General features: G+C 44.0%; 1 protein-coding gene across 5 annotated transcripts in view; it reads right to left on the bottom strand.

Moving 5' to 3' along the window:
* ARHGAP26 (Rho GTPase activating protein 26) overlaps positions 1–18,997 on the bottom strand; it is a 415,746-nt gene that overhangs the window by 290,276 nt on the left and 106,473 nt on the right. For all 5 annotated transcript variants that reach the window (XM_046667198.1, XM_046667197.1, XM_046667196.1 and 2 more), the window contains exons 5-8: positions 16,861–16,962; positions 9,646–9,756; positions 2,717–2,821; positions 1,026–1,155 (exon numbers count right to left, since the gene is read on the bottom strand). In XM_046667198.1, the coding sequence (XP_046523154.1) occupies positions 1,026–1,155; positions 2,717–2,821; positions 9,646–9,756; positions 16,861–16,962 (448 nt within the window). The remainder of the gene's footprint in view (positions 1–1,025; positions 1,156–2,716; positions 2,822–9,645; positions 9,757–16,860; positions 16,963–18,997) is intronic.

The raw sequence follows: 18,997 nt of genomic DNA on the forward strand, positions 1-18,997 counted from the left end.
CCGACACTCTAACCCTCAACCCCACTACTGCCCCCACTGTCACCAGGGAAGAATTTTAAACCCAAGCAAATTTCTGAGTCATCATTAAACAGAATAATCTCTGAAACCAACTGGTCTAGTTGTTTTCCATCAGAAAGCTTCCAGGAGCAAAGACATTTGCCTAACCCTAATTCAACAGAAGGACAAGAAAGAGCACAAAACCAGCAAAAATCCGAGAAGAATAATGTGCCCAGCCAAGAAAGCAGGGGTGGGAGACTAGAAGAACTATCCATTAAAGAACAATTCACAATTCACTTTCCTTTCTCCCTCGCACTGCACACATGAACTAAGTCTGGAAGTGCTAGCCCATAGCATGGCCCCGTCACAAAGGCTTCCCCAGGCCTAATGCTCGAGTCGGTGAGTCATCATGGAAATGTCAGCACCTGGCATTTCTTCCCTTGACATCCTATCGGCAGGGCAATGGATCTTCTTCCCAGCTCTCAGAGCAAGCTTTTGTTTCCACTTTTCATAAAATTTAAGTGTTGGAATGACAGGAGTTGAAGAGAAGAGGGGAAGGTCTAAGTCATGATTGTGTGGGCCTTGATGAAACAAGTCTCAAATGAAAACAAAATCACTAAATATTAAATCCATCAAAGGATATGATGGCTTATAGACAATAAGGTGTAGCATGCCAGACCTTGCCAAGGCCTCTCTGCCCAGGCTATGGTATATTGAGCTAAATGAAGGGAACAGGCACCTCAAGAGTAGAGTGACACCAGGGAGAGAAGAACCACCCCAGAGCCTCAGTGAATTCCAGGTTTCAGGGAAGTCCCAGGTACAAAGAAAACAGAATACATCACTTGGAGGTAGACAAGACCTGTGGACATCAGCCTTCCCCTAGCAAACTGAACTATAAAATAACTCTCATTCATCCAAACCTATATTTATAGAACACTCCTCTAGGCCAGGCACTACTGGATACACCCCCCACCTTCTGAGCAGAAGGCATGAGTGCACCCCAAGCTGGTAGTCGTCGGGGCACTCACGTTTCTCCTGAACGTAGAGGTACCCTTCCATGGTGTAGGGACTGATGGTCTTATGCTCGAGGGGATTCTCCTTCATCTTTTTCATCAGTGATTCCACTTCTGACCTGGTGCCTTCAAAGCGATTTCGTGTCTAGGATGAAAGGAATTTTATTTAGATCAAAGAAACAAAAGGCTATTCCCATCTCGTAACAGTTCAGAACATCAACCAATTGAATCCTTAGATCTAAAACAAGAACAGGAACATTCAGCCATCTAGGAATTAGTTAAATATTCACTTTCAAAAAATATACTTTGGCCTTAAAGCCCTATACCACAATGCCTCTCAAACTGTAGGGACATCAAAATCACCTGAGGAACTTGGAGAAAATGTAAATGCCCAGGTCTTATCCCTGAAGATTAATTTAGTATCTCAGGACCCAGAAACATGCATTTTAAATAAGCATCCCAGGTGATTCTGATTCAGATGGTCCATGAGAGGGTACCCGCCCAGCTCCCCTTCAGGACCGAGGTACTCCTTTCTCCAGCTACAGGGAATGTTGCTTGCTGATGGCTCACAGATGAGTACCCCCTCAAAAGGGAGCTGCTTCACTCAAGGTTACTACTTGCCCTGGTTACTCCAGGGCAGCCTGCACCCAATGACTAGTTGAGGCTAGGGGCAAAAGGAGAAGGGGTCAAAAGCCTGGCCCCCTTGCTTCTCTTCGGCCACTCTGAAGGACCATCCCAGCTCCAGGGTGCCCACGGCATTTGACTGAGGCCTCTGTTGCAACTGCATCACAGCTCAACATCTCCTCCTGCAGGGCCTGCTGCCCTCAGCCTCACAGGTGTGTTTGCTGACACTGCTTCCTGTAAACCTGCTACATGTAAATCTCCACTGCAGAGTCTGGCCTCTGAGGAAGCCGGCCTAAGGGAAGCCACGCTTCGTGAAACCTTCTCTGAGACTCTGCAACTTCCTGTTCTCAAAGACAACTCAGAGAATCAAGTCGGGGCAAGCCCCAGGCTTCGAAAAGCCACAAAATACAACCCACAAGGACGCAATTGGGTTTATTCTCTACAAAGGACGGTCTAGGGACAAAGACAACATGCAGACTCACACGACCCTGTCGCACACTAAAAAACGGGGCTAAAGCCCCAGTAACTGCAAATCAAAGAGCCATAAGCAGGATTCTGAGCACCAAACGGTCCTGCCGCCTAAAATTTGAGAAAGGAGATGGGGACTAAACCACACTGACTTGGATTTCCTGTCAGCCTTACTAAGAGGTGAACAAGAGCACATCCTTTGAGCCGGAGGCCAGCATGTGTTCCCATCCCCCAGCCCCTAAACACACTCTCCAAAGTCTCGTGTGGCCAGGCAGCTCGATGCACAGAAGGGAGGCTGGGCTGGGCTGGGCTGGGCCCTCTACTGCCAAAGAAAATCCTGACTCTCGGGCTACAGATTTAAACATAATCATCAGCAACACTTCCAAGAACATAAATAGTGCTTTGAAATAATGGATAAGAGGACGATGCCCTAACCTGGGACCACCAAGCACCCTAGAAATGCCTGGCCCCCCCAGTACCCTTTGAACTCAAGCAAGACCATCCTCCTCATCTGCATTCCAGTGCAGATAGGTGATTTCTATGCAACCAGACCCACACTTTGTTTTTTCCTTTCCTTAACCAGGAAAAGGAAGCCTGCCCCTTTGCCCACTCACGTTCTGTATGCTAATGGTCAGCTGTGTCTTGAAGTCGCCAAAATCCTTGGCCAGTTCATAACCGTGGTGATAGAAAGTGAAGAGTCCTTGCAAGAATGCCAGTAGCTGCAATGAAGGAAGAAGGCAGAGTTCACATAAGCATGTTACAGAGGTAGTATGTAGCTGCAGCTGAGTTCCCAACCCTGGTTTGAAAGTCTAGAACAAAGTAACAATAATGGCTATCTTTACTGAGCACTACTTACATGCCAGGCACTGTAACTTTATATGCCCTGTCTCACTGAATAGACACAACCACCTATGAAGTAACTGTGACTGTTATCTCCATTTTAATAACGAGGAGGCACATTCAGAGAGGTTGAGTAACTTGCCCCAAAACACACAGCAAGCAGCAGCCAGGCTTTGAAACCAGGTCTCCTTGGCACCAGCACCCAAGCTTTTACCCTGTGAGCCTCACCACCTCCTAAGAAAATCATTTCATCAGAAACTGAAGATCAGGGCTCCAACTCAGTCTCTTTCTAGTAAATTTGTAATATCAGGTTATAATGCAGAAGGGGGTGGTTATACTGAAAACCAACAAGAAGGGAGGCAAGGAAGCAGGTGTGTCCTGAGTCTGCAGTCTAACCGGCAAAATCAAATCAAAGTAACTCATCCAGAGCAGACTTGAGCTCAAGTGTTTCTGTGCTTTCCCTAAACTATCTCAAAGTAAACACTATGGATTCCTTTATTAAAATATTCCCATGTCCCCATGTTTTCAGTTACCATGGTCTCCCTAAATGCTCATTTAAATCCCCTCGGGCTAAAAGGTAATAAGCCCATTCCTTGTTTAGTCTTCTCTTCAGTGAAGAGGGAAAACATCTGTTCACCACAAGGCACACAACACGCCTTACAAACTATTGATGTTCCGCCCCAGCCCCTGCCAGCTTTCACTTCTCCAGGCTGAATAAATGCTCCTGCAGTCTTTCCTTGCAGAGCTACATGCAAACCTCCCTATTGTTATGCTTTCCTGGCCCCTTCCCTCGTTCTACAGCTCTCTCCTCAGCTCCAAATCCCAACCTGAAGAAAGGATTATAATCAAAGCCTGAACGAGGCTCAGAAGGACCAGAACCTCGCTCTATCACAAGCTCAGCTCTATTGCATTCGGGGACTGTCTGCGTTCTAACTTGAACCTCTCAGTGCTGATTCCCCTTTCTGAGTGGTCCACGCTGACCACCCCCCGACCCGCCTCTAACACATTACACCATGACACAGTTGCTTAACTTACATTGTTGTTCTTAATTTCCAGTCCCTAAATGAACATGCCTTTGCTTGTTAAACATAATCTCACTTTTTTTCACCTAACTCTCCTTTCCTGAGAGGCAGCCCTAACAATGATGGTTAAGGGAACTCATCCCACCCCTGTCCTCTCACACTTTGCTCATGGCAGGAATGGCAAGCACCAAGGTATATGCTACTTTGTCTGAGGTCAGAGGAGAGACCTGTCTTCCAACAAAGCCACACGCCCCTCCCAGGTCATCAAAAGAGCTCTACAGCAAAACCCAGCCTATAACATTACAGTATCTTTCCCACTGCCATTAGCCCCAGAGCATCTATCCCCTTAGATCTTCGTGGGAGGTCAGGGAGCAGGCATTTCTGGGTCCTCTGGCTATAAAAACATCTAGTGGCACCAAATACAGATCCCTAACAAATCAACGAATGAGTGGTAAGCCACACAGTCACCAAAGACTAATAATGAACTCTTTTCTTCAAAGATGACCAAAGGCTTTGGACGTAGTCTATATAAAATACCTTGAGAGGAAGGTCCATAATTTTCCTTCTAGATGGCTCTAGCAATAAAGAAGAAGGGGTTCTTATGCCAAATCTAGTGCTAGTATTCACAATGAAAATTCTTCTTTCTTATCTCTTCCCTTCCTGCTGTCCTTGAACGCTATGAACTGTCACTTTTCCAAGGCAGTGAGCCATCCTCCACTGGAGAATAATGAAGAGCAGCAGCTAACTCTAGGGTCATTTCCCTATTAACGCTGACTTTAAGAAGTCAACAGGGCCTCTCTTGCCCAGGGTAATTAAATATTCTCACACAGCTAAGACATCCCCTGGGCACACACACACACAAAGTGCTCCAAAGGCAGAGAGTTGCTAATATTTATTTTGGTTTCACTTCCTTTGGTAGCATGGCTGATTGTCCTTTTTTCTACAGGAAATGATTCCTGAGATATTGTTATCTTTGGCCCACTCCCCTTCCTTCTCCCCTTGTAGCATCTTTTCTTCCCTCCCCCAGCTCCTTAACATCCCCTTCCCACAAACTGGATGAACCTTTGAACCTATTACCCAGGCGGAAATGAAAGTCCAGTACTAAGGGGCTAGGTGGGGCCCACAGAAGGACTCCAGAGAAGGAAGGATCTGTCTGCCTCAGAGAAACGCTTCCACTCAACACTCAACACACAGAGCTCACTGCAGCCTCACCTCAGATATCAAATAAGAGAAGTCAGCACATCCACCCAGGCTCCTCCCTAAACAGTCAGGACACAAAATCAGAGCACGACAAAGGAAAGACCAAAGAGAGACCTTCCCTACCTCTCTTTGCCTTCTCTCCATCCTTGTATTCCTCAGAGACTAACCGTAAGAAAAATCTATCCCTATTTCATAGCTGACAACATAGATATAATTTATTTTTTAAAAAAATAAGCAAAAAGGTAACTGCTTCATTTAGTGTTGGCCACATCATCCTGGACTATCTGATAAATTTAGGTTGTTTTCATCCACAGGAGAGAGCTACTACTAAGGGAGGAATTTGTGTCCCCGCCCAAAAGATGAGCTGAAGTCTTCATCTCCAGTACCTCAGGATGTGATTTATTTTTGGAAATAGAGTCTTTACGGAGGTAATTAAGTTAAAATGAAGACATTAGGCCCTATTTTAAAATGACTGGTGTCCTTGTAAAAAGAGGAAATTTGGACACAGAGAAACACACAGACGGAAGACAGCCATGTGAAGACAAGGGACAGGAGTGACGCGTCAATAAAGCAGAATGCCAAATACTTCCAGCAAACCACCAGAAGCCAGAGGAGAAAGGAAGGATCATTCGCCTACAGGCTTCAGAGCGGGCATGGCCCTGCTGACACCTTGATCTCGGACTTTTTGCCCCTGGAGGTATGAGGCAATAAATTTCTGTTGTTCTAAGACACCTAGGTTGTCGTCCTTTGTTACAGCAACCCTAGGAAACAAATGTAGCTACCAAGAATCATTCATGCACACCACAAAAAGGACAGAAGTAGACTGATGAAAAGCCGGGCTGGTTGAGCCATGAAACTCCCTCTGACTCATCATTTACAGGAGGATAATAATGCTACCCACTATGCCACTGGGTTGTGGTAAAGATGGGGATCATCTATGTAATGGGCTTATTAGCACAGGAGTGCCAGCAGGAGCTGCTCAGCAAGAGGGATATAATCAAACTGATACGTGAGAAGATGTACTGTGGTGACAGGGTCCAGGCCAGACTGGAGAAGCGGGAGGCCCATGACAGGACATAACAGACCAGAGGGAAAAGAAGGAAGATCTGCAAAGGGGCAGAAGGAGTGAGAAAGGACAGGAAGGCACAGCAGCAAGAAACATCCAGGAAGTGAAACTCAGAGGATGCGGAACCTGATGAATGTGGAGAATGAGCTCTCCGTAGCACTGGGTAACCTTCAATTATGAAAACTCAGAGAACAAACAGAACGTGCTTTGCCTTCGTGAGGCCAGTATGTCATTACCTGCAATCCAAATCGCCAGAACATTTAGTACTTCAACAACAAAATAAAGGTTTCCAGGGCACACAAAAAAAAATACATGGCTTAGATCCCAGTAGTCTGATTTTTCTTCCTTGGAACACTAAAATTTTGTTTCTTTTTCTGAAGGTCAATAACATCCCGGTACTTGAAGTTACTTTCTAAGAAACAAATGAACATAGTCAATGTGCACGGAAGTTCCCTGAATAGCTGGAAGATTCCCTTGACTGCAGCCAACTCAAAATATGAATACTCCATCCCAGGTACCCCAGCAATTTAATTCCATAGATTTCTTGCTGGTTTCCTTTCCACCTGTAAGCAATCAAATGCTGTTTCATACGGATAAAGAGCCAGACCATTCCAGTTCTGCTATTTACTACATGTGACCTTGGAGAAGTAAATAAATGCGCTTCCATTTCTTCATCTAAAAATAGAGATAGGGGCCAGCCCTGATGGCCTATTGGTTAAAGTTCAGCTCGCCCCACTTCGGTGGCCCATGTTCGATTCCCAGGTGTGGAACCAAACCAGTCATCTATCAGTTGCCATGCTCTGGTGGCAGTTCACACAGAAGAACTAGAAGGACTTACAACTAGAATATACAACTATGTACTGGGGCTGTGGAGGTGAAAAGAGAAAGAGGAAGATTGGCAATAGATTAATATCTGGGTAATATTAATCCAGCAAAAAAAAAACAGAGCTAAAGACATATCTACTCCCAGAGATGTTACAAGATTGAATGACATAATGTAGGTAAAGCAGGTATTAGCACAGTACATGACACAGTTTCTGTTAAGATTATCAATTGCTATTTCATGTGCTTCTTTTGAACAATCTAAGCCACTGGCTCTTTAACTTTAACATTAAACTTTAATGTGTGGCAGAATCACCTGGAGAGCTTACTAAAATACAGATTACTGCTTCCCCAGTGAGGTTGTGAGAAACTCACACACAGCAGCTGGGTCTTCAGCATTTTCTGAGGTATTCAGTAGATAAATGCTTTTAGATTTACTAAGACTTTTTATATTAAAACAGGTAGGCCCTGTTAATATTGGCACTTGACTCATTTGCTCATTTGAGGAGACCCTGGGTAGTCAAAGCTGACATATTATGCCTCTACTTCAGAATAAACAATAATTGTTAACTCGGCACTAGTTAGCAATTACATAATAATTGAATGCTAAGTAGGTTAGCTCTGTTCTAAGCATCTTATACGGATAAACTCAGCTAATTCTCATAACATCTTTATAAGGTAGGTGGTATTATTATACCCACTTGGCAGATGAGGAAACTGAGACTCAGAGAAATCAATTAACTTTCCCAAGAATGCACAACGGCTGAACTGGGATTTAAATCTAGGCAGCCTAGCTCTAGAGTCCTTAACAGTGATGCTATACTGCCTCCCAAGACACCCAAGACACTGTACACTACAGCAGAATGCCAGGAAATAGAAAGATCAATCCTTGTAGATTTCCTTAAAAATAAAAAAAGGAAGAAAAGGAGGAGGAGGAAGAGAGCCCACCCAGATCAGCAGTGATCCAGCTGAGCTTAGCCAGATTGGCTGAACCCCGCAGATATGTGAGAAATAAATGTCTGCTGTTGTATGGGGTTTTGTGGTTAGTTATGTAGCAAAAGCTAACAGATACAATACCTGGCACTCACTAGGAACACATACTGAGAGATGAAAATAGACAACTAAAAATCTCACCTAAAAATGCAGGATGCAACTGATCAAAATCAGGCAACTGTAGAATAATATCAATCAATGTGCACATAAAGATTATTAGAATCACACTGTTTTTTCCCCTCTAGAAATTCTAGTAAAAGCAGATAAAAATGCCAAAGGCTAATTCTATGTGGCAGCGTTTCAATTCCTGCCCTGACCACAGGAGATGAATCTTCAGTAACCCTTTGACTGAAACGCCGGCTCTCAAAGAGCTCTGTGCCTCACAGACCCTGCAGACAGACAGGGATTTTGACCTGAGACCACGGCAGAGTCCACTGCTACATAGGAAGCTGGCTCTATAGTTTTCAACATTCAGATAAGAAGAATGAATTAACTAAAGACTTTACAGAATTTGCCAGATGAGGTAGTTGGGAGAGAATCCCGAGATCATAGTTCCAATATAGTAAAAGTCGTAGGCATCAGACTCCACAGCCACCTCGAGGCTTGATGAAACTACTAGCTAATCTACATGCCTTAAAAAGCATCCCAAAAGTTTATAAGTTAGCAATGGGGCACAGAACACTCTTTACTAAAAAGAGTGATCATTTTCTTTCAGTTTCTTATAGTTTTATTCTTATTTGCTTTAAAAAGCCATGCTTTCTTAAATCTAGGTAGTTAAGAATCTTATTTGTATAGAGACCCCAGGCTTGGGTCTAAATCAGAGGCTGCATTTTGGCTGAAAAGGTCTGCAATAGTTTTAAGTTGAAGCCAATATGCTCTTTAGTGTTCCTGTGAAGTCTTCCTGCTGTGGATTCTGAACACCAGCGCCACAGCAGGTGGAGCAGCACCACGTCTGCACGAAACCACAACACGCTGGGGTGGCCGAAACCACAGCCAGACTTGTTCCCACACTAAACCTTTCACGTCCACTGGGACACTCTGCCCAAGTCCAAACCCCACCATGGTGCACTCGGCAGAATCTCCACGCTGCTTGGTTAGAACAAAGCTACAGTGAGAAATCGCTTTATATAGAATCTTTTAACACATGAATGGGTAAGGAGGGGCTTTGAATTCCAACAGCAAAAAGGGAAAAGTTATCAAGTCTATTTCCCTATTTCCTTAGGTTATTACTACATCTGGATTATTTGCAGGGTGGGGCTGGGGAGTTAAAGTGTAATCACTATTGTGATCACCGTTGATTGATGAAAACTCCTCCTCTCCCCTCCTTCCACTACTTCTACCTGGAAACCAAACAGGACAACACAGGGTGGCTAGAGGAAGCAACTACTGCTGACAGTGCTATCTCCCTCGCTGTGGTTGTACAGGACTGGCTACTGGGAAGAATCCAGGACAGCAAGATTGACAAAGCACTGTTACTTAGCAAGAAGGCACAGTATCAGGGCTGGTCAACCTCTTCATCAGTAACTTGGAGCATTTTGTAATCCAGGTAGTTGGAACGAGGGGTGGGGATGAAGTATGGGTACATCATTAATCTACTTACAGGTTCCACAAACTCAAACATCTTCCTCTCTTGGACTTCCTGCACCTTGAAGACATACTCCAGGGATACTTCATAGAAATGCTGCCGAACCAGGTCCACTTGGCTGTCTGCCTACAAACAAGACGGAATTTAAGAGAAAAATCAAGTCACTCCCAAAGAGAGCATTCAGCAAGCAGGTCAGAAATATCTCTGGAGATGGTCTTAAAAAATAAATCGAATAACATGAAACAGAGATAAGAATAATGATAATGGTTAGCAGAGCACTGACTGTGCCAGGCACCACGCCCATAGCTGTACCTGTTACCTTATTTCAAACCTCATTAATTTTAGTTATCTAACCCTCATTAAGTTCCTAAAAAGAAGATATTATCTAATTTACAGGAGGAATGAAGTCTGCTAACATTAAGCAACCTGACACAGCTGGTGCAGGGCAGAGCTGGGGTTTCTCTCCTGCTCAATCTGCTTCCAAAACCCCTGATCGTCCTTAAACCTCTAGGCCGTAACGCCACCCCCAACCCTGGAGCAGACCTGGGTTCCACGGAAGACAGATTTTTAAAGAGAAAAAGACAACCTGCAGGGCTATCCCGGTCCCGCCTTCCTAACAAGCAAAACAAACTGCTAGAAGGCAGGGGACCTCAGAAAAGGACACAAGTCCCACATACTTTGTTTGTGACAAGGATAAACAGTCACTTTACTCCAAGCAGAGTAATTATGTTTCTCCCTCTGTGCAGGTGTGTGGCCTGGGAAAGCCCACACCTGAATACAACAAAGCCATTGAGCTGGGATCTAGACCCCAAGGGAGAAAATGAGTATGTATGGAGTAACAAGATGCCATGCTGGGAAGTACCTCAACTATCACTATTAAGTTCTTACTCTGTCCACAGAGCAGCTACATCAACTCATTCTTTCAAAGCAGATAATTATACTGAAAGCACATTTCAAGGATAAAAAAAGAAATAAAGGTAAATTTTTATTTATTTATTTATTTATTTTGAGGAAGATTAGCCCTGAGCTAACTGCTGCCAATCCTCCTCTTTCTGCTAAGGAAGGCTGGCCCTGAGCTAACATCCGTGCCCATCTTCCTCTACTTTATATGTGGGACACCCACCACAGCACGGCTTGCCAAGCGGTGCCATGTGCGCACCCAGGATCTGAACTGGAGAATCCCGGGCCACCAAAGCGGAACATGCGCACTTAACCGCTGCACCACCGGACCGGCCCCCAAAGGTGAATTTTTTAAAAAATAAAAATTAATATCCTGCTAGTAGGAAACAAAACATTGTTTTCTTTAGAAATGAGGGAGTCAGAAACCATTCTATAACATACTTTACTAACACAAACAAAGCCCCCAAAGGAACATTTCTTCCTTTGTCAAGATTCCTACAGAAGAAACTTGCAAGAGAACCATACTTTCATTATACCAAATACGGTATTGTAACCCTGACATCTGAAGGACTTGGCAAACCATCCATTCATTCACCTATCCTGAGCAAAAAGAAACTTCCCTCATGGAGCTCACAGCATAGTGAAGGAAAGAGATGTTCATCAAATAATCATGTAAATAAACAGAAATTACAGACTCTGGTAAAGCACAGAGTGCTATAAAAGAGCCCAAAAGCATTCATTCAAGTCTCCCGCTACCACTTCCTCCTAGGGCAGCTTACATATTAATACACAGAGGCAGTCTGCTGAGTAACTGTTGAACAAAACCAAAATGAAGGCCTAAGCTCGGGGGCGTTTTCTAAACCTCCAAGCAGGGGAAGTTGATATCTCAGCACTGACAGATCTCTATGGTTTCAGAAAGTGCTGCACCCCGCCACCACCCGCTGACCCCCCAGGAGTGGCTGTTTAAACAACGGGGCTGACACATCTTCCACCTGGGCTCCTGCCAGCTAAGTCCGATATATTCCTGTGGCCTTTAATTTCCTTGTAGTGCAAATCAAACCCACTTACACCGAGGGATGTATCGACTTCCCCTGACCACCCACACACACCTCATACATCCTCCCTGCTTGAGCTTGCCAACTGAGACTGCAGCTGAAAAAAGGGTCATTCTGAAAATCTGCAAAGGGCCTCCTGCTGTTAGGTAGGGAGGAAGGAGCCAGAAGGAAAGTCCTCTGAGAAAAACAGCAGAGCCCATCACCAGTCAGAGAGCTAGGACAGCAACACCTGGGATGGAGCTGCAGTTCTATCATTTCCTAGCTGGTGGGACCTGTTCGAGTCACTTATCCTCTCCGGGTGTCTTCCCACACCTGGAGGATGGAGCTGATAATATCTGCCCTTGCTCTGAGTGGGGCTGTTTCAAAGAGAAAACAAGCTAAAGATGTGAACAATTTGAAAACCAGGAAGTGTTCTGTGCACAGTGGTTGTTATCACCAGGAACATCAGAGCAGATGGGCTTCAATCCCCGCTCCTACCTCAAGCCAGCCACACCATCTCTGGGCAGCTACACCCCTTTGCTAAATGGTCTCCCTGCTTTCATTCTCTCCCCTCTCCACCTCCCAATCCAGTCTCCACCCAGCAGCCAGAATACCTTTCTTAACTTCTAAATCAGATGTTCTCACAGCCCCTTCAACGCCTTCCCCTGCTAAGATGGTCTCAAGACCCTCTGCAACCCGCCCACCCGTCCCACCCTCACTGTGCTCCAGCCACTCTGCTTCCTTCCTGTCCTCTAACACTCCAAACTCTTTCCACTCAACCTTTGTACTTGGTGTTCCTTTTGCCTGAAAACTTCTTCCCCTAGATAAATATTCAATTTTTTTTAATATCGATGCACAGTAAGAACCACCTTTTTTTTTGAGGAAGAGTAGCCCTGAGCTAACATCCATGCCCATCTTCCTCTACTTTATATGTGGGACGTCTGCCATAGCATGGCTTGACAAGCAGTGTGTAAGTCTGCACCCAAGATCTGAACCGGAGAACCCCAGGCCGCCAAAGCAGAACATGCAAACTTAACCTCTGTGCCACCAGGCCAGCCCCCAGAAAAACCTTTTGCATAATGACCCAATCAACATACATTTATAATTAAGTGCAACACACTTTCCTATCTTTCATCCTGTTCTAGCCTACTCTATTTCATGACCCAGTAATTTAGATTTTTATGACACACTCACAATTTAAAGAACACTGTCCTAGCTTTTCACTTAGCTTGCTCCTTCTCATCCTTCTGGTCTCATTCAAATGTTACCTCTTTAGAGAAGCCTTCATTGACGACATTATTTTAGATAGGTTACCCCAGAGAGTCTCTATCTTGTCTCCCAATTTACTTTATTATCGCAATGTGAAATTCTTATTTATTCCCTTCTGTTCTTGGGTATTGCCTACTAGAAAATAAAGTCAGTGAGAGCAAAGACCTTGTCTCATTTTTCCACTAGACCACAGTAAGCATTCAACAGATGTTTGAGGAATGAATGAACTGATTTCTATGTGGCCATCAATGACCCACACTCAGAAGAAATGCATAATTCAATGCATTTCCAAAGGAAGCGTTAGAAGAAATCCCCTGTGGAATGGTATGTTTCTCCTGCCACCGCCTCTCTTCTCTGGGCCAAAGAATTCACCACATCCTTAGACCACCCCCTGCAATGGAATTCCACCCCACCCAGCAAACCACTCAAAAGAGTTCTCCTGCCTATTACTTGAGAAACTGTAAATTTACCAGCTTATCTGAGACCCACCAACCATTCTGTCTTCTTGGAAAAGAGACATTCTCCTAGACTGTAAGTTCCATGAAAGCAGATCATTCATTTCACTCCCCACAATACACCCAATGCCAGAACATACTTTCACAGAAGTGGCCAATGAATATGTGTTGAACGAATGAACATTGCCTTGGAAGCCAGCTTCTGAGGCACTGAAGAATACATTGAGCTTTTAAAAAACCATCCACTAGATGGCAGTATCATTCCACATCGCTGCCCTGTAATTTCACCCACCAGGGACCTAGGGATGGGCTAGAATTTTTAAGTATTCAGTTCAGAGCCCTGCGATCAGGAAACAACTCTGCATAATGAGATTTCATTAAACAGGTACTAGACAGATGTTTAATGATGTTCTTAAAAGTTGATTTTTAAATAAATGTGAAGAAAATCATCACTAAATAGCTAGAAAAGCTTGAGCAAATCACTTGACCTCTGCAGTTCCTTCAACCAGACGATCATGGAGGTCTCTCCCTCTCTCCAATTCTATCTGCAGGACATTGGCATTGAAGAATAATGGCCGGCAGGCAGCAGAGCAACATCCTTCCCTCCCAAGAGGCGAGAAGTCTAAGAGCACGCTGGGTTAAAAGAAAGGGCTCCCGAGTCAGGAGCCAGGGTGCAAACCCTCGCTGACTAGCTACAGGCAGGCCATTTAACATCTCTGAGCCTCAGTCTCCTCATATGTAAAACAGAGGGAATACACCTGTGCCACATAGGGTGGTTGTGAGGGTTTGAGAAGATTCCACATAAAGTGCTCCACACAGTATCTGGTACATAAATACGCATCCAATAAATATTTGCTGCTATTATTGTTGTTCGTAAAAGTATTATCATTACTGCTGTGATTATCATGAAATTTTTATTCAACTTAATGGAGCTCAAGTATGACTAAAAAGCAATGCTCGAGAACAGAACAGGACTTGCAAGAAAGACCTACAGCCCACTCTTGTCCTCGAAGTATTTAAAAGGAACAAATGGGCAAAAGACAAGAACTCAAAGGACTGTAACAAAAGAGCATGATGAAAAAACGTCCACTAAGATACACACTAACAAAGTCAGTGCTATAGACTGACTGTTGTCCCCCTCCCCCCCACTCATATGTTGAAACCTCATGCCCAGTGCTATGTCATTTGGAGGTGGGCCTTTGGGAGGTGCTTAGGTCAGGAAGATGGAGTTCTTGTGAATGGATTAGTGTCCTCACAAAAGAGACCACAAGAGCTTCCTCACCCCTTCTGCCATGTGAGGACACAATAAGAAGACAGCCCTCTCTGAACCAGGAAGCAGATCCTCACCAGATACCACACCTGCCAGCACCTTGATCTTGGACTTCCCCACCTCCAGAACTGTGAGAAGTAAATGTGTTGTTTATAAACCACCCAGTCTATTCTGGGTGTTCTGTTACAGCAGCCCGAACAGACTAACGCAGTCAGGAAGAATGCCATCCAACTTGGGAACAGGGGATGGGGAGGAATAGGCCAGTCACAGGGAGATCACTTTATATGTGTATAGCAGCTATGATTTGCCTTCTCATACAGGAAGCAGGCAGGAAGGTATTTTATGAGTATCTTACGAACAAAGGAACTAAAGCTCAGAGAGACTAAATACTTGTCCCAGATCACACAGCAAATACATGGCAGAGCAGGCCTTGAAGTAAGGTATCGCTGCCAGTCCAGTGTTCTGGTCCCTACACTGTGCTGTCTCAGGGGGAGATGGTATTGGCATGGCACTAAAAGAAAATATTGGACTCATCTCAGACCAAGTCAGCAATACCCAGGCTTGGAGAGAAGAGACCACGTGGACAAGTGCCCTCATTCTAGGGAATGCCATGCCTATAGGATAACTGTACATGGGCCTCCCAATATCAGTAGATGCTACAACAATCCCACACTTGCTCACCTGCGAAGGCTTGCACTAATAGTGCATGGTCATGTAACTGCTCAGAAACTGTGGAGCTGGCCTGATCTGGTTGTTGTGAGCTGCAGCCAAAAAGACTTTCCTTATAGTTTCCAAACCCTAAATGCCAAATGATGCTAGAACGATAACTAAAAAGTGAGAGCATCAGGACAGATCCTAAATGGAATTACATTTTTATCATGGACAATCTACATCCTTGGGTATGTCCAAGTGCCCATATCCCCACGTAGGACTGGGAGTAGCCTTTTATGCATTATCCAATGAAAATAAGCACTTCCTAACTGTCACAATCACATTTGACAAGATTTACCTGAGTAGCTATGCTACTTTAAGAATCACCTCCCTCCTCATGTGTTTGCCTCTTTTTCCCTACTCAGCCACAAGAGCTGCAAGGAAAGGTTAGTGTTTTCTACTTTGTACAGCTCACAGCAAATACTCAGTTGCTGTTGGCTGGCTGGCCAAGAGCTGATCTGCAAAGTTCATCATAAACACTCGCTGTTGCTGTAGTTCTTGTTAAGTCTTCATTCATCACTCAAATAATTGGTTTAAACACTCATTTCAAAGCAAAGAGTTCTGAGAACAGCACATTCTAACTGAGGATGTGTAACCAACTCTGGTTGGAAGGAACTGGACTCCGCTGTCTCCTGAGTTACTACCTTCAGCTTTCAACCTTTGACCTGCCATTTTCATATGAACTGTCACCTGACAGAAGTACTGGCATAGTATTTGCTCAAAAAGAAAGGAAATTTAAGAATGAGGGATAGCTTAGAAGCCGTAGCCTCTCTTTAGGACATACCTGAAAAAGGTCAGGCAACTTGTAAGAGTTAAATAAGATGACACTCGTGCAGCCAAATTAGCAGTTCCACTAGGAAACTGCCTTGTCTCCCAGAAACATAAACTCCATCACCGTGCAAACCTCTATGAACTAAATAAAAATGGTCACAGTTCCATGGCTGCAAAGCTGATTTTTTTTTTCTTTCCAAGTGAAGCACTCTTAAAAAGGCCCCATGCAAATCCAAAAAGACCAAGGGCAGATCAGAGAATTTAACTTTTTAAAACAAGGTTACCAAAACACAAACCATATGAATGACAATAAAATACTGATTTAAAAAAACCCACAAAACTAATGTCAAGTACTGGTTGAAATTTAAAAAATAAATAAATAAATAACATTAAGAAAGGATGACCCCAGTGTTTCAGATGTCAACATTTCAAATTACTGACATAAGGCAGGAAGTCATAAAGGTAAGGTAACAGAGTACAGAATCAAGCTCAAGGGTGAGAGAAACAGGAAAACAGGTCTCAGTTTGAGAGGAGGAGGCACATTCTGGTAATTATGGCTGCCTAAGAAAGAGGCGAGTGATCTTGACTAGCAGTACGTTCCTCTGCCGTGGACAAGCTGGGCAGCCACGAGGAAGTGGTGTGGGTGGGAAGATTTAAAGGTAATCTGGGCATCAGACATCAGACGAGGGATCAGGAGCAAGCTCCTGGTTTCTGAGGTCTCTCCCAACCTAGGATTTTGGGGCAAATAGCAACCAGCACATATCCACAGCACCATGTAAAAATGAAACACTGTATTCAGGATACTGGTGAAGGTTCTTACCTCCTGAAGCTGAGATTCTTTCTTTTTGGAAGACAAATTCAAGTGTTTTTCTAAGATGCCACAATACTTCTCTGTCTCCTTGTCATACTTCTTTTTGGCTTCCTGGCAAAAAAAGGAAAGGAGGGGAGAAAAGGAGTAAAATGTTACAGGAACAAAAGCAACCTTGTCAAGATCTTTCTGCTCATCTTCATGGCTTCATCATTCCCTCAGACCACAGAACAGCAGCAGACAACTCAGCTCCATTAGACCAACCACCCACCCATCAACAGTCCGATGCTTTTGAGTGTCTGTCTCTCACAGGCACCACTACAATGCCAGAAATGCGGTAAATACCAGTATTCAATAGTGGCAAAGCCAGGAAACCACCTTCTAAGAACTTCAATTGTAAATCAGAAATTTCTTTCTTTTTTTTTTTTTTTTTTGAGGAAGATTAGCCCTGAGCTAACATCAGTTGCCAATCCTTCTCTTTTTGCCGAGGAATATTGGCCCTGAGCTAACATCTGTGCCCATCTTCCTCTATTTTATATGTGGGATGCCTGCCACAGCATGGTTTGATAAGTGGTGCGTAGGTCTGCACCCGGGATCTGAAACGGCGAACCCAGGGCTTCCAAAGCAGAGTGTGCGAACTTTACTACTGTGCCACTGGGCTGGCCCTGTAAAACAGAAATTTCTTGTTTCTAACTTACAAGGACATTCAAAGCCAAATGAATGAGGGAAGTTACCTATGAAGCTAATCTCAAAGCAGGAAGATCTACTTACAGCTTAAATGGGACAAGTCTAGAGTAAGGGAGATCCAGCTTTAACAGTGTTCAGAAAATACCTCTTAATATATAGACTTAAATATCTCTTGATGCAATAGTATCACATATGTGGTTTTTTGGGGGGGTTTGCTGATAAAAATTCACCCTGAGCTAACATCTGTGCCAGTCTTCCTCTATTTGGTATGTGTGTCACCACCACAGCATGGCTGCTGATGAGTGGTGTAGGTCTGCGCCTGGGAACCAAACCCAGGCTGCTGAAGCAGAGTGCACTGAACCTAACCAGTAGGCCACATGGCTGGCCCCACATATGGGTCTTTAAACTAAGGAATAATTCAAAACAAGGAAGACATTATATTCACAAATGTGTTCACTGCATCATCATTTATAATAGCAAAAAAAAAAGCCCCAGCAGCAGCAGCATCATTACCAAGGATAGGGTTTGGGTTAATTAAAGTATGGAGACATCCAAAAAATATAACTAGGAAGGCTAGGCAGTCATATGGAAAAATGTTCATGATATAATGAAAAGTAATAATAGTGTGATATGAACTTGGTACATCCTATGTAGAGTTGTCTACTTTTGGACAAAGATTAGATAAGAAAATACGCCAATGAAAATATTTGAGTTAAGGAAATGAGATAATGGGTGACTTTCTTCCTCCATTTGGGAAATTTTTATCATTTATTATTGCTTTTAAAGTGATATAAATAATACAAATATCATAATATACATAACAATCCCTGCTCCCCTACCAAGTCAGTCACTGAGTCACTGAGGTTCTATTTTTATTCCCCATTTTATAGATAAGAAAACTTAGATCCAGGGAGGTTGACTTGTAAAAAGTCATGGTGATAGAGCTGGGATTGGAGCCCAGGACAAGCTGCCTCCAAAGCCCGTGTTCTCATCCACACCTGGGACACAGTGTCACAGGCAGTCTCCCTTCCTTTCACATTCCAATGGGGACAGCAGGCAAGGGCGCAGGAAGAAGGTCGACACTGGCCTGGTACACAGGATCCAATTTACTAACCGAGGGCATCAGTCCTGCTTTGACTCATGTGGAGCCCACAGGGAATATTTTTCTACAACTCCAAGTCCTATAAGAGGAGAGAAAACTTGGCAGCCGAATAAGGAGGTTCAGAGACATCTCTACTCATTTAACAAAGGGATAACGAGCAACCTTCTGTGTTAGGCTCCTTTAAGCACCGGAAATACAGGCAGAAGTGGTCCCTACGCTCCTGATGGGGATGTTCCAGTATAAGGAGAAATACATTTAACCAGCAAACAAATAAGCATCATAATTACAGACTGCCTGAAGTGCTATGAAGGACACAAACAGGTGCGGTCACAGAGGTTCTGCAGAGAAGGAGCTCAGGAA

This window comes from Equus quagga, chromosome 7 (genome assembly GCF_021613505.1).
Source record: "Equus quagga isolate Etosha38 chromosome 7, UCLA_HA_Equagga_1.0, whole genome shotgun sequence".
NCBI classification, from domain to species: Eukaryota; Metazoa; Chordata; class Mammalia; order Perissodactyla; family Equidae; genus Equus; species Equus quagga.